The sequence below is a fragment of the Cyrtonyx montezumae genome, unplaced genomic scaffold (assembly GCF_038088225.1).
Source record: "Cyrtonyx montezumae isolate F1298 unplaced genomic scaffold, pur_monq_1.0 scaffold_1, whole genome shotgun sequence".
Lineage (NCBI taxonomy): Eukaryota > Metazoa > Chordata > Aves > Galliformes > Odontophoridae > Cyrtonyx > Cyrtonyx montezumae.
In genome coordinates, this window is record NW_027071825.1 from 20,429,631 (window position 1) to 20,445,368 (window position 15,738).

At 40.8% G+C, this 15,738-nt stretch overlaps 1 protein-coding gene across 1 annotated transcript; it reads left to right on the forward strand.

Annotated features, from left to right (window-relative positions):
- Positions 1-939: 939 nt before the first annotated feature.
- ATP6V1G3 (ATPase H+ transporting V1 subunit G3) lies at positions 940-12,641 on the forward strand. The gene is made up of 3 exons (XM_065746604.1): positions 940-1,058; positions 8,388-8,488; positions 11,653-12,641. Exons 1-3 carry the CDS (start codon positions 977-979, stop codon positions 11,863-11,865), a joined length of 396 nt encoding a protein of 131 aa, XP_065602676.1. The 5' UTR covers positions 940-976; the 3' UTR covers positions 11,866-12,641.
- The last annotated feature ends 3,097 nt before the right edge of the window (positions 12,642-15,738 follow it).

The window sequence follows — 15,738 nt, forward strand, 5'->3', positions numbered from 1 at the left end:
CCTTACGAAGGCCAGGTTCCTTACTTGTATGAAGTGAGCACGATCATCACAGGTTTCCAAATCTTGATATGTTCCCCTCCTGTGTAATGCCTGAAGTACCTTTGACAGCAGGATTTGATTATGTTTTAATCTATTTTGAATCCTTATTCAAAATATGTTCTGCTGCTCATTTGTGCAGCAGCACACAGCTCAGGGAACAGACGTACACTACAGCCAGGCTCCCACCCATTTCCTCTGCGTGTAAGTAAGACTGGAAAGGGAGACTCAGACCAGCAGCTATACCTACCCAGAGTGTGGAGCTCTGAACCCACTCCCACAGCCACTCAGCACAGCGCTCAGCTCCCTGGGGAAGCACACCCCACCCAGCACATACTTATCTAACCTGTAGTCCTTGATGAGTTCATTTCCTATGAATGTTTTGTTTTAAGGGGAAAACAAAAACAAAAAAAACAACAACCAGCACCTCCAAGAAGCAACACCAAACAAAAGCCTACAACCAATTCAGTGTGTTCAACCAAAACTATTTATGGACTGCCCAAGTCTGATTCTTCACATTCACGGGAAGCCTTATTGAAAGCAAATTTCAGGAGACAATTATTTTTTCCCCTCAGTCCCTCTCATAAGCTTATACTCTGCTTCAGCAGCAGGAGATTTAAAAAAAAAAAACAAAACACAATAATACAATCACACAAGACACTTGGAGACCTTTTCTCCTTTCCTCCCAGAGCATTAACCAGTCACTTAGATGACCCTGAGGAGGAGAGAAGGTCCTTGTAAATCTAGTTGCTGTTTCTCCAATTACACCAGCAGCCTTTCTTGGCAGAAGTAATCCGGATAGAGCAGGCTGGTTTGGTGTAATCTGGAAGGCTGTTGTAATAATTGACAGACCAAAAAGCACAGGGAAGGGCCTGACAGCTTTATAAAGCCCCCTCCAAGCCCAGAGCCCTGCAGAAATACATCAACCTCAGCCACCAGCATGACCAGCCAGTCCCAAGGAATCCAGCAACTTTTGCAGGCAGAAAAACGTGCCAAGGACAAGCTGGAGGAAGCCAAAAAGAGTAAGCATCTGGCCAATTTCACTCTTTTTTTTTTCTGCTGTAAGCTTTTCAGAAATACAGTGGCCCATGAAAAAATGTTATTTCATCTGTACACATTGCAGATGTACTCCTATTCTTTCCTGTGTGCCACTTCCCTTTCACTTCCATTAGTGCCATGCCTTGACTGCAGCAGGCATTTAAACAGATGTATACTTGGCTTAAATTTTGTACACACATGTGCTTGTTTGTGTGTGCGTGCCTCTTTACCTTAAACAAGGTTTTCTTTGTTATATTCATCCTGTCAGCTAGATTTATTCTTGCTTTTTCTCTATGCCAATAATGTCATTACAGACTTCTTTAGGTATTTAAACTAGAAGCCTACATGCCTCTGGCTGCCAACTCCAGAGAACAAGACTCCAGGCTATGCATTTCTCTTTATATACATTTTTTTAGTGTTCCTCTTTACTTATGAAAACAAGTACCTTGCCTTTTAATCTCAACTGGGTGTCAAAAAAAATTAGTTGAAAATAAACTGAGACAATAGAGTAATGATAACAATCAAAGTCCCAGTACAATCATAAAAACTGTGACTGTTTCTGTAAGTCTTATTACAAGCAACAAGCTATCAGCAAATGATCAAACATGCAGTTTAAAATAAACATATCTTGTTTGCTAAATGTCTAAATAGCCAGGATAGAGCATACATAGGTATCCAAGAATAAATTTAAACATTTATATTCTAATCAAATACAAGCAAAAAAATAATAACATAAGAAAATAAGAAAAGAGGCATTCAAGGCACGGCTGGATGTGTCTAGGCAGCCTGGTCTAGTGGTTGGTGACCCTGCCCACAGCAGTGGGTTGAAACAAGGTGATCTTTGAGATCCTTTTCAACCCAGGCCATTCTATGGTTCTATGAAAATGAAAGCAGTATCTCAGTTTTTAAAAAGTCGGAACTTTAAGTAACTAAAAAAAAAAGAAATAATTATTCAAGCAAGAATACCATGCCATATTTCCTTCATTTTCTATATTCCTCTCCTAGTGATTTAACTTCAAATACTGTGGCCACAGTCTCCTGAACATGAGTACCAACTACGTGAGTCATTAACTTGCATTGGCTGTGACACATGAATACTGTTTCGTGGAACAATCTTGATTGAGAAACAGGAAGCTTAATGTCATTCTCTAGCACTCAGGTAAAATGGATGAAAATCACAGAATGGTTTGGGTTAGAAAGGACCTTTATGATCACCTAGTTCCAACCCCCTGCTAAAGGCAGGGATACCTCCCACTAGACTGAGTTGCCCAAAGCCCCTTCCCCCCATCCTCAGACATTTGCAGGGATTGGGCATCCACAACCTCTGTGGACAACCTATTCCAGCAAAGAATGATGTCACACGCACCAAAAGAGGGTGATAAAGGATTTTGTTTTCCAAGTAAAATAGATAAAGAGTTCGTGTAATTTGTATATTATTTCTACATATCAATCAGCATCATGACATGGTTATTAATTGTGTGATTGTGTTAATCTGTACAGCAGCATGCAGAGAAGTGGAAAAATCACATCCCTACCCTGAACATTCAGCCACTGCCCATGCCTTGCAAAAGCAACAGCATTCTCCCATCTTCATAAATAAGAAAAAGAAAAAAGCCTCACCAAAAGGGTGTTTGCAGTTGCTAAAAAGAAGCTTTGTAAGTTAAGAAGCCTCCAAAATGAAAAGTATCATAACATTCAAGTAATGACCAAAATGAGCATCTTGCTGAATCCAGACATGAGCTAAGCTGTATTTACTCCACTCTGCACACAATTGCACTCCTCTGTCAGCACCCCAGCCTCATGCACAGCACTCGTGATAAGCAGGGGGCTTCTTCCAGATAAACTTCCTTCCAGACCCCTCTGAGTCTGAGTTCAATCCCTCCCTGCACCTACCAGAGCTGCAGTGTGGAGGGAACAGTTATTCAGCAGCTACAGCAAACAAGCTATAAAAAGTTTTGTTATCAGTAAAAACAGAGTGCAAATATTTCATCAGTATGACTTCCTTCTCTGTTACTCATCTCCACTCTCACACATCAGGCCAATCACACTGTGCCGCCACAAATTCTCCTTGCTGTCCTTCAAGCTTTCATGGCAATGCCTTTGTGCAATGTTACACTCCTAACAAGACCAGCATTGGCTTAAATTACGTGAGATGGGAATGAAAGGGGTTTTCCTAGTGCCAAATCTTGTGCAAAATCAGAATAATTTCAGCAGTCTCTTTCCCAGAGTGATTCAGAGGTTGAGTCAACATAAAGGACTGCAAAGGTTGTCTCAGACTGAGACTACAATATAGGGAACATCAAACAGAGCTAATATATAAAGTGCAACCAGTTAACCTGCACGCACCATTTGGAGAAGCAAGGCAAGGGCATTCTTCCTCACCTCAGAAACACAGCCCTGGCCCACCCCAGACTGGCTGGGATCAGCAGCTGCTGCTCAGGGCTGGGCAGCTCGAGGCTCCGCATGAGAGCGCTGAACCTGTCCTGCCTGTACCGAGCAGCCCTATCCTGCTCAACCCTACACATGACCTCCTTGTCACTGCAAACAGTGTTTGCACAACAACACTGGTTGAGTAAACCAGATTATCTGAATTATGTTGTAATGTGAGAAGGAAAGGCAGGTTGCTCGAGGAACACAGCAAGGAAAAGTCATTTTCAAGGATGTGCAATTACCAAAGCTACCTTCATGCAAAACTGTCAGTGTTTACCACTGACACTCACATAATCAGATCAAAATGCAGCATGGACACACTTAGTATCACACATAAAAAGTTAATAGTCCTGGCTGGTACTGAAGTACGTGCAGCTGTTTGTAATGCAAAATCCATTTGGACTACTGAAATTGACAAATAAATAGAATCATATTCATGAAGCAAAGCAGAAGGATATCACTACAGCTCTTCTCCACGTGCCTTTTCACATTTCTTGCTCAGTATCCTTTATGTCGCCTTCCCTATCACATCCTTTGCCATATCATCAGCTGATTATTTATACCTGACAATTTATTAACAGTCTATTGGTAAATACACATGTGCAAGGCTGAAACCATCAATTCCATTAAACTTGAACAAAAAAGAGCTTGCTGTTCTCTATCCTTTTATATACTGCACTGCTTTGTCTTTTTTCTTCGAGCATAATTTGTATCCCTGAGATAACTTATCATTGTCAGAACCAAAACGTCAATTTCTGAACACTCTTTGGGGTAAAGGAAAGGAAACAAATGTTCCATGTACACTGGATTTAGCAAAACTTGATTTCCTATAGATTTTTATATCCTGGCTTGAATTGCTGGTTTCCAATAAAACAAAAGCTTATATGAAAGTTTTCAAAAACTCCCGTTATAAAACCGCAGAAATATTAGCAAAAGTAAAACATTTTAGAAGAATGATATCAATTACATCCATCATGCTCACTTGGATAATATCCAGAACATATTTTATCTAGCAAAAAGCTATACATACACTGATCAGCTGGTTTTACTGTATTTTATTTAAACTGCAGAATAGTCTTTAAACAGGAACATTCCTAAATTCCATTTAGCAGACGTAAAACAAAAAGTAGAAAACAGAAATGGTCCTATTTAAAGAAAATGTCATTAATTTTTGGCAGCTTATACTTGTCACATTTCTGTGCAGAAATTTAGCTATAAGCCCAGATGATCTGTTTGAAAACAGAAAGATGATTTTAGCAAGTCAATTCTGGGGAAGCAAGATAACGTAGTGTTTAAGCAAATTAGAACATCAGATTTGCAGAAAGATTTGATTTCTACAGTCTTTCTCCTGCAAGATCTTTGAATAAACAAATAACTCTGGTTGCTATGGATCTAACCAGAGCTATTTCATTAACATCGTGACAATACCTAGGAAGAAGGGTATAACCTTTCTTCATGCTACTATTTCTTCCACATAGGTTATGTAAGATAATATCTAACAGGGCTGAACTGCTACAGAAAGTTGATTAAGATCAGTCTGATTTAACTAAGCCTGGAGACCTGCTGACCGCCCCCTCTCCTCTCCCTCAGCTCCCATACTGGGAACACAGTGGGAAACAGCCAGGACAGATCTGCTCAGAGCCGGGACAGCTCTGCTGTATTGCTGTTCTCCATCCTGAAGGATGGGAAGGAAGGAAGGACAAACAGGCAGTAGCAAATCTGGCCCTCACAGTATGTCCCTTGGGACAAAGGTCTCTTGAAACCTGAAGCTTTCTGCACCTCACCTTTTCAGTCCTAGGGTAAATCTATGAGAGTCAACTTGGATAGCCCATCCCTCCTCTGTTTCTAGTCCTCTGTCTACATGATCTTGGTTGAATCACTGTGCTGTGCCACCCACAAGGACCTAAGGTTTAATATTAACTCAGTTGCATGATAAAGAATCCCATCTAGAAGTTCAGTAAGACTTCAAAAAGGCAATTCTTTATTGTACAACTTAGATAGCAGACAAGCAGTTAATAACAGACTGATTAATTAATTTTGGTTTGCCTCTAGTGAAACAGCAGGTTAAGCTCTAGTTTCTGCTTAACTTAATCAGGTGCAGCATATGCACTATCGCATATGTTGGCAGTTGCTGATTCTGTCCACAACGTTGTTGAACTAGCAGTAATTTACTCACAGCTTTTCCACTTAATTAAATAGGAAGCAGCAGGTTCCTGCTGTGCCAATCCTAAAGGCACCATGGAAAAAAAAAACCAACAATGGCTGCCACCCTACAGTGACACCCTATGTATTGTGCTTATTCTAGTGTCAAAAACCGACACGCATGTATACATTCACTTTTTGGTTCACCAGCTGCATTGTGAGAGGTGGATGAACTATATTTCTATAGTTAGTCTCTTTCTATCTCATGCATTCTAAATGGATTCATTTATCTATCTCGTGGCCAAATATGCAACATATTTAGTACAGATGGCCCCCCAGATGGAATTTGGAATTAAAATCCCACTGATTTTGAAATAATTTAATTTACTATAGAGATCCAATTCTTCAGCTGGTGAAATTGGCAGAGCTTCACTGTAGTCATTCCCTCTGATCACAGTTCCAGAGAATCTCCTCCTAGTGCCACCCCTAAAGGAAAACCTCTATATCAGGCTGATCAGCTCTGAATTTGGAGACAAAAATAAGGGGAACTTCAAAACACAGTTCTCACCTGGTCCTGAATTTTGTAGTCCAGACTGATTTCAGGCTTTTACATGAACCTGTCAATTAATGATCCCAACGCTCCATACATACTCCAATGAGAATGAAGCTGAGGGCATTGGCTCTTAGCAAGCAAATTCAAACTATTGGAGAGTTAAAATACGTCATTATCCCTTTACACAGACTAAGTTGCTTTCATGGCAGGAGAACTCAGAGACAAGTAATAGCCTGCACAAGTGACTACTCCACTGATGAACTGAGAACCAGTAAAGCTGTAGAGCTCCCCACCATTTTCTACCTTGCTATAAAACCTCACCTCTCTGCATTTCCCACAAGCCCATCTGCAGAGTCCAATGGCTCAGGAACAATAACTTCAAAAAGAAATTCATCTTGCATGCACCTCTCTGCTCCTGCTCACTGACCTGTGGGTAACTGCTTCAGAAGGGGCCACCAGCTGGGCAGATACTTCGCCCCTGGATCAGGAATTTTACAGGGTTACAAACGTACCAAAACCAAAATGGTCTCCCTCTCACATTCAGCTCTTTTGTTGTGCCCTGCCCAGGGGAAGCAGATTGCTACATGTCACACCTGATAAGGCTTCAGAAGCCCAGCACAGGTGCAACCAATCTGACAGAGCCACCTGGAGAGAACAAGTCTGAAATTGAAATGCACAGCTCCCCAGCTTAGTTGGGGAATGTTCTTTAGGCTTTCCAAGAAGATTCAGTTTTCAACTTTCTTACTTGAATTGGAAGATTTAAGAAGAAACCAAAAGCTTTCTGAAAGTACTGCTAGTTCTCGGTTACATCAAGCAGTTGGCTACAGTAAATTAACTGGGCATTTCATGCATCAGATCTAGGAACCACATTCAGTTGCCTAGTTTTGTGTTATCCTTGTTTATGCAACTAAGTAAAGGATATTTTTAGCCACTGGAGCAAGAGTATTGTCTCCCATCCCGTTCCAGCTGTATATCAGAAAGAGACCAAAAAAAAAAAACAAAACAAAAACCACTAAAATCAGCATAAACATTCATCAACATACCATCAGCCTTAAACATAATGCAGCAACCTTCAATGCAAGATGATTGCTGCCCTATCCTTAGTGACTTCCTCTGCACAAAATAGCATAGCAGAGTCCTGTCAAGATCCACCTGACTTTTCCAAGTTTCTACATGCAAAGCATATGGACAGCAATGAGTAACTATGGCATTGTTATGAGAAGCTCAATACTTTCTTTGTGTGATACTTAATGTATCACATGCCCATCAATCCCTCTACCTTCATCCTTGACCTAACATCCCTGTGATACCAGGCTGTACCTTTTACCTGGTCCTGCAATAATTTACCTGACTTTCATTTTACATACCCTTAGTATTAACCTAAGACAAAATTAAGCTTGTAAACACAAGCCTTCCCAGGAGGAAAAGTCTAGCTTTCACTGCAGCCTAAAATGCCATTTTAAAATTCATTATCCTGTTTAAAAAATTAAAATAATAACAATCATAATAAAAACTTATTATAATGTGCAGAAAACTTCCATGTTTTCTGCATATTAGTAGAGAATACTGTCAGACCCCTTTTTCTCTTAATCACTCACCTCTGCATTTTAACAGATGTTTGGGAAAAAGGGTGGGGGCAAAGAGGACAGAGCCAGGAGGTTGCAGCTCAGTTTGGTAGCTGTTAAGATGTATCTTGCAGCACTTGGAAATCTGCCAGCTCTAAACAGAACCCAGTTGGTGTGGGATGAAGGGATCCTGGCAGCCAATCAGTGCAGAAAATCTTACAAAATAACGTCTTTTCCAATCACTGACAACTAAAATCTGTTATCTGGCTGCTACTATTGCTGATGAAGGGAAGATAGATATTTATTTAAACACAAAAGCTGTGATGAAAAAAAAATCATTTGTGTTATGAGGAAATGCGTAGCTGTAAAAGGACTTCTGCTGTTAGCTTTTAGTATTGATGTGTGCTCTCGTGTCGGGAGCTGATCTCAGAAGGTGGGTGCTTTCACTCAAAAAGAGCTCTACTAAATCCCTTTGGCTCTTCTGCCACTTCTGTGCACATGACACTGCTATTCACTTTGCTCAAAACTTTGTCCAGGAAACTTCTACTCAGAAAAAATACCTCTTATGAGCGATGCACCTTGTGGCAACTGTGAAGTAAATCTGTGTTTCTTCCCTCTCTTAGGAAAGGGAAAGAGACTGAAGCAGGCCAAAGAAGAAGCCATGGCTGAGATAGACCATTACCGGTTGCAGAGGGAGAAGGAATTCAGGAACAAGCAAATGAACGTAAGAAAGACCTGTGAGGGCTTTTGTAGCAAACCAAATCGTTTCAAAGAGCAGGATGAGGACACTCCACAAACTAACCTGGCCACAGTGCTAGCCAACCTAAACACCTGTCACACAGGCCTCATCTGTGATGTGCATATACTTCATTAGACTCTTTCCACAGGCTTGGAATGCATTTGTATGTGATATTGTGGATTTTAACCACTAAAATTGTCCAGATTCTGTATTTGGTTCACATTTGCCCTTTCGAAAGCATTATCTCCCTTGAGCAACAATACTTTCAGGTTCTCCTTTAATTCCAGAAAGACTTTGTTACTGCCTGAAACTGGAGGTTGAAACAAGGTAGATGTTTCAGTATTAGTGAACAGTTAAAATATCCCTTTCTATTTCTGTTCCACTTTAGCATTTTAACTACATAGAACACTGTATCTTTGATGAACCTAAATCAACCAAGCTTTGGGGTTTTTCACATCTTCCTAGGAACAACTGTCTGATGATATTTTCATATCTGAATTGCAATTCATATTATATATCTATGGCACCTTGCTGTCATCTCTGCCACTTCCAAAAAGTTTCACAAACTGTTCTTTTTTTTTGCTTGGCAACCTTCCTCTTACAGTTTTGTTTTTGCTTCCTCCCTGTTTGTTTTGTGCAAAGGCAAGAAAACTGTTCAAAAGCAGCAAGAACAAAAAAAGCCAAGGAGGTCAAATAAAAACTGCTGTATAAATATATTATTTCAGCCACGTTTCACATAATACATTTTCCAGCAGAGATCATAAGTTTTAGAACATACACCCCAGGACTCCAGTATGCACTGTCAGCCTCCAGACACACTACCATCCTGCCAGGCCAGGTGGAGTTGTCTTATACAAACAGCTTCAGATTTTTACTGATTGCAATATAAAGTAAAAATGCATCCAAAATGTCTTCCGACTTTTCAACCAAAACAAATTTCTTTGTTTAGAGGTGACATAGCAGAGGAAAAAAAAAACAACTTTGCTTCGGTTTGCTCAATATTCTCATCATAAACAAAACTCAAGCTGCAAGCAAAGGCCATTGTTTAACAACTGAGCATGTTACACGAGCAGGCCAGAACACATATGGCTCCTTAAAGGATAGCATGCTGCACAAGATCATTGCAGTTCTGTCTCATGTTCCCTAGCCCCATTATGCTAAACATTTACCTACCCCAGAGCAACATCATCACTTTTAACTTGCACTTGGAAGGTAGTGAGGAGTTCCAGCCAACCCAAGAAGGTCTGAAACCCAGCTCAGCATGCTGGCTCAGGTATTCAGACACTAATAATTTTTGTCAGTCTCATTTAATGCTGTTTCTCATCTTTGTGTTGCTGTATCCTTACTGGGGTAATTTTTCTTGTCCTGTGTTCTGTCTACATCAGTTTAGAATGAAAGATGACAAATAAAAAGTAATGATTGATATGAGGTTAGAGTGACGAACAGTGATTTTCATGTTTTTTGTTTTATTTTTGTAATAATTTTTTTATAAAAGGCATATAAAATTTAAGCCCAGAGCCCAAAATTGTTTTTGATAGTGCTCATGGTGTTGCACTCAGGGTCTGAAGTCACCAAACTCTGGTGATGTGAACGCTGGCTTTTAAAGACAGGGTAACACTTTGGCAACTTTGGAATGATAATACCAAAAAACTTGTATGGCCAAAATGAGGGACAGACTGCCAAACTCAGAAGAAATCACAAACTAAGCCGAACAGTGCTGAACCCTGACAAAAGAAAGAATTCAAAAGTGGTGGGAAAATAAAATATAAAAAATAAGACTAAGAGCCAACCATCTCAGATTAGTATTAGCACAAACCAGGAGAGCAGGTTCCTGGTTTAGAGAAGCTCTTCTTATTACAATACTCTCCTTGAGGTTTTGCAAAAATATTTAGTAGCTGGATAACACGCAACCATCTGGGATCTCTAGAAAGTTATTTTTCCCAGTGGAAAAAATCAGCTTCATAAATCTGATTTAAGCCGTCCAATCTTTCCCACATGAGGCCCTTACAACTCGTCTAAAAGCTAAAATAAAATGCCAGCTAAAAATAGTTACTATAGAAAATGATACTCTTTTCCCAGTGTTTACTATTGTGTCTACATCCTGTATTTCTTTCAAATCAGAAAATGTTTTACATCTGGATTGCAGACAAACTTCTTACTATCTTCCCAGGTACAGATAATTGCAAATGTGATCTGTGCAAAAGGAGATTGTAGTTCAGCTGCCTCTCCTTCTTTCACGCACTAAGTTGGGCAGAAATCACATGGAAAATAAAGCTAATGACTCCTCCCCTATTTGAGGTCACCCTCTAGGTACCCCTGCTGCCATCGCAGGTTAGTCCAGCTGCTAGTCCACCCCAGAGAACTGTGGCAGGAACAAGAAGAATATGTTATTTATTACTTTCTTACTCCGTGTGCAGAAATGTCTTCCCCTCTTCCCTGTGGAATTCTCTAGCTGAAAACAAAATTCTCTCTCAGTATCTGAAGGACTTTTCCATAAGGGAAGAATGCAAGGGATGTTGGAACGGTGGGGGAGGAGGAACAAAGCCACAGATTTGGAACGTGTGCATCTGTTTATAACATAACCTTGCTAAAATGTTCAGTGAGTGTAGAGTCAATTAAATTCTAAGCGAATGTCCTGATATTAACTGTGCCAGAAGCTGTCTGGTATTTTGCCAGATAAGAAAACGTAACATTAAAAGACCTTGTCTGAGGCTGAAGACATTTCAAATAGTCTGAAACTCTAATAATGCAGTTTCAGGAAGGTTTTCCCATGTTTTTGCTCCTCAGCTGTGCTTGCATTCGCTCTGAGTGAGGCCAAATGAAGCACATTAGTGCTAAAACTTAGCTGACTAGTCATTAAAACAGAAAAAAATTAAAATGAACGGTTAAAAGACAAAACACGTACAGCACTGTTCCCACAGGGAGCTGGGAAATTTGCATTACATGGGAGATTCCCATTGCTAATGAGCATATGAAAGAGTTGCCTTTAATCCTGTTTTCATGTGTACGGTTCAACCTAGATCATACCCTTACTGTTAGAAAACAGTGTGACGTGTTTGGATTATGTTTATGCTAGATGATAAAGAGAAGTACAATAAACATAGTCATGCATAATGCCTATTTTAATTAGAGGGCTTCTGCTTTTGCAGGTAATGGGCTCCCAAGGTAACCTTTCTGCTCAAATAGAAGAGCAAACAGCAGAAACTGTCCGAAATCTCACCAGCAGCTACCAGAAGAACAGGGAGAGCATGATTAAAAAGCTTTTGAACGTGACATATGATGTCAAGCCCGAAGTCCACCCAAACGTCAGATATGCAGCTCAAGATCAACTATATGTGGGGAAGGATGTTTGTGAAAAGTAGCCTTGTCTCTTAATAACCACCCATATCTCCTCCTTTAGTGTTTCTGAATGTGTGAGAGAGAACACTAAAGACAAAAGTGCACAGTTCCACAAAGGTTTCTGATGCGACAAGAAGTATGCAGGGTTTCACAAGCATTTGTTGGAGTAGTGTTGTTCCCTGTTGGTAGCCAAGCCCCTGTCATTTGAACGGGTGCAAGTCAATAACTGCAGAAGAAATGACCGTTTGACACCAGCAGCTTCTCAGTGGAAGTCTTTCTTTTCCTCATATAAAATTTTCTGCACTAAATGGGTTGTTGTATAATGTCTAATTATCCCAGTCTTTAGTGTACTTCAAGTCATGTGAAATAGAATATCACAAAAAATAAAACATAAAGCATTTCTATTTAGCTTGAGACACTTGTAACAATCAGGCTATGGAATATATAGGAATTGTCAGTTTTGGGTCAAAAATAAGAGGTCAGAACACTTCTAATTGTTTTTAAACCTCAATTTAAAGAAAAATACAGAAATCTTAAGAGAGAATGATGTTCAAAAAGGCCATATTCAAAGTATCATCCTGTTTAAATACATCACAGGCTTTATAATGGCTTTTTTAAGTCTGAAAAACGACAACAGTAGCAATCATTGATTATAAATTTGCCTTGATTCAAGGTGCACTCTAGCATGGCCATCATTACCTATACAGTTACATCAAAAGCACAGAAATCCATCAGCTCAGACTCCACCTCTGCTACACTAACTAGTCCTTTAATCCACAAGCTCATGGAAATCCAGTCAATTGGGACTCAGTCGACTGGGGCTCAGTTACTGTTACCTTAAGTGACCTTGAGTAACACTTCTCCCCACAATGGAACAGATTTCCCTTGAAATAAATTTTTCTGAAGTTAGGAAAATACAATATGGTCTGGTTGCTTCTAACGTGAAGCCTATTAAATCCGATGGCAAGCTGAGGAAAGGCACTGATGGAATGGGGGTTGGCACACACCTGCATTGTGAACCCCATAAATGCCTTGTCTTCATGACAAAATTACACTGAATTAGAAAACAAGCTTGAGAAATTGCAAAGACTGGCAAACACCAGCCACGATTTTCACTCCACATAGACACAGACAAATCATTTCAATTTCACGGCAGCTAGTCATAGGCAATCTCTTGTTCCAGGGAGGCTTATACAGCTGACATGCTGTCATGTGTAAAACGACCATAAAGCTGTAGTCAACTTAATGTCAGCAAATATGACTCCTCAAGGTTGTGCCTGATGCCACACAATCTCACAGCCCTGACTGTTACAAGCTCCTGTGCTTGATTATATTCTCTGGAGACAACACAAGGATAAGGGGAAATGGGAAAGAGACTAGAAATCCTATTGACATCAGCTGAAAGGCTCATTTACTTAGCAGTGCTTTGAATCAAGTTGCAGTCAGGTTTGACTTACTGAGGGGATGAAGGAACCCCAGTCCCAGCCAAGGAGCCCAATCCAGTGCTGCACCACTCTACAGGCACGGTGCAGTCAGAACAGCCTTGGCACACACACCTCCAGCTGGTGTTGAGGCTGCAGTCTCAGCATGGTGCTCAGATGTGAAGCACATCTCCTGTGAAATTAACTGAAAAGTGAACATTTTGGAAGGAAATGGCACAGGCTGAAACATAGCCTGAACTCCACACCAAGGAAGTATCCTCCACTCAGGAATACTCAGTGTCAAGATGAATGGCTTAGGTTCAACCCTTTAGCATTTACTGACAAATACCCTAATTTTTCCAAAAATGAAAAAAGTTAGTGACTGGCAAACTGGTTCCTAATTTGACTGAGCCAAAGCCAGAGACAGGAGTCTTCATTTGAAAAGTTAAGGATTTGAGATGTAGAATGTGTGATAGTAGGAAACCTCAACACGATTAAGTGGCAGTACTTTCTGCATCTCTTTGGTGATCTAATACTAAAATTACTCCTGTGGCAAGGATGAAGGCACAAGATCCTGCAGTGATTCTGTGGTGGGGCAGCATCACTAGATAGCAAAGAAATTACTTTTCTTTGATTTATTCTTCCTGCTTTACAAAGTTGCACCAACATTTTGGGGCAAGAGAAGTTATTCCTTAAACTTTTCAGCTGTGCTCTTCTACACCTGAATGTTTAACTGCCAGTCCAGGTAGCACTGTAGGGAGGACCTCTGTTAGCACTACCTAAGGCAGACACAGATCTCCCCCGGCACTTGCTGATGTAATCAGCACTGTTCCACTTGTCCTCCTGGACTACCTCAGCATGCTTTCCACCAATAATCACCTACTTATGATATTTTTCTTTTCTCTTATTCTTGTGAAAATCTCCCCTGTCACCGCTGCTCCTCTTGTGAAGCTTCTATCCTCCTTTTAAGGCTGTTCTGTACTCTTCTGGTGCTAACGGCCACACACACATCTTCTCTAAAACACATCTTCCCATGAACGCAGCCCCCTGATGAAAATACAAGCACGTGGCACAGCAGAGGTCACCAGCAGCAGGAGACATGCTTTCTGAGGGGTGGGGGGGGGGGGAAAGATGCAGCTCTACGTGCACACATCTCTCCTCCAACCCCCCTCTGCCTGTTTTATTAAAGTCAACATGACCAACTACACTAAAAACTCATCTGCAATACAGGGAACAGTCAAAGCAATTAAATTATTTCAGGCTCTGCGAAGCCCAAACAAGGCTGCTCATGCCAGCCTGACCAGACTGTTCAATGCCAGCTCTCACACAACTGCACTACGATCACAGCAATGACCTACCTGTACCCTCTCTATCCCCCGTACCTGAGAGGGAAATTGGGTCTAAAATACTTAAGCCTTCTGGACGTGATTTTCTTGAACTGTGGCCACTATGAAGAGCTACAACTCGTGAAAATGAAGTTAATTCATTATGATTAGTTGCTTGCTATTGAGAGAGAAATGTGTGCATTTGCAGAGTTACTACATTCAATCCTAGTTCTGGATGGGGATAGGGTGTTTGCATTGCTGCTTTTAGCTGCGCAGAGGTAAAGGCCAAAGTAGACTTCATGTAAGTTGTCAAGATCCATTGTTTTTGAAATAAAGAGTTGCATCAATGGAATACTGAGAAGATAAGAAAATGTCTACTGAAGTTACAAGAGCACAAAATATCTTTTTTGCAATATTCAAGTATTGAGAACAACAGCAAACACTCATTCCAGTGCAAAGAAAAAATAGAAGAAATTAGGTTTAATTTAAAAATACTCTTAAATGCATTTCAAATAAATAAATAGAAAGTAAAACTGCGTACTCTGCATCATCAATCACCTACCAGCGGATGACCATCAATGGCTAGATAGATCACCACTGAGTGGAACAAGCCTTGAAATTTGACACATCTTTCAGGTGGTGCCTGCAACAGCCCTTTCCCCTCAGCACTTGACCCCTTCCCATGACTCATGTCCCAGCTCATCCCCAGCCCGTGCCCAGGACTGCATGCCTATGCTGGGAGGTGGGACATGTCCTGGCTGCCATCCCCAACCTGCTGACTCCTCCCTAGGAGACCCTGCAGGTCCCAGGGAGCCCCCAGCCCTTGCAGCACTCTGATGGACTCATACCTGGCATGCAATTACCAAATAAAGCGGCATCCTATCAACAAATGGCATAACAGAAAGTCATAAATGGATGACATTCTTGCTTGGTAATTTCTTTTTCATTAATATCTCTGAAGACACCCGAAGAGCTTTTGTAAAGAATTTCACCTCTCCAGTCATGTTCTTGACACAGAAACTTGCTGCCCGTCAGCAGAGCACCATCATAGCATGCCATCACAAAGTGTAGGCAGTGGGCAGCTGTGGTCTGAACCTGGCAAAGATTTTGGTGTGAGAGCAGCAATTCCAGCCCTACTCTGTTCCAGGAA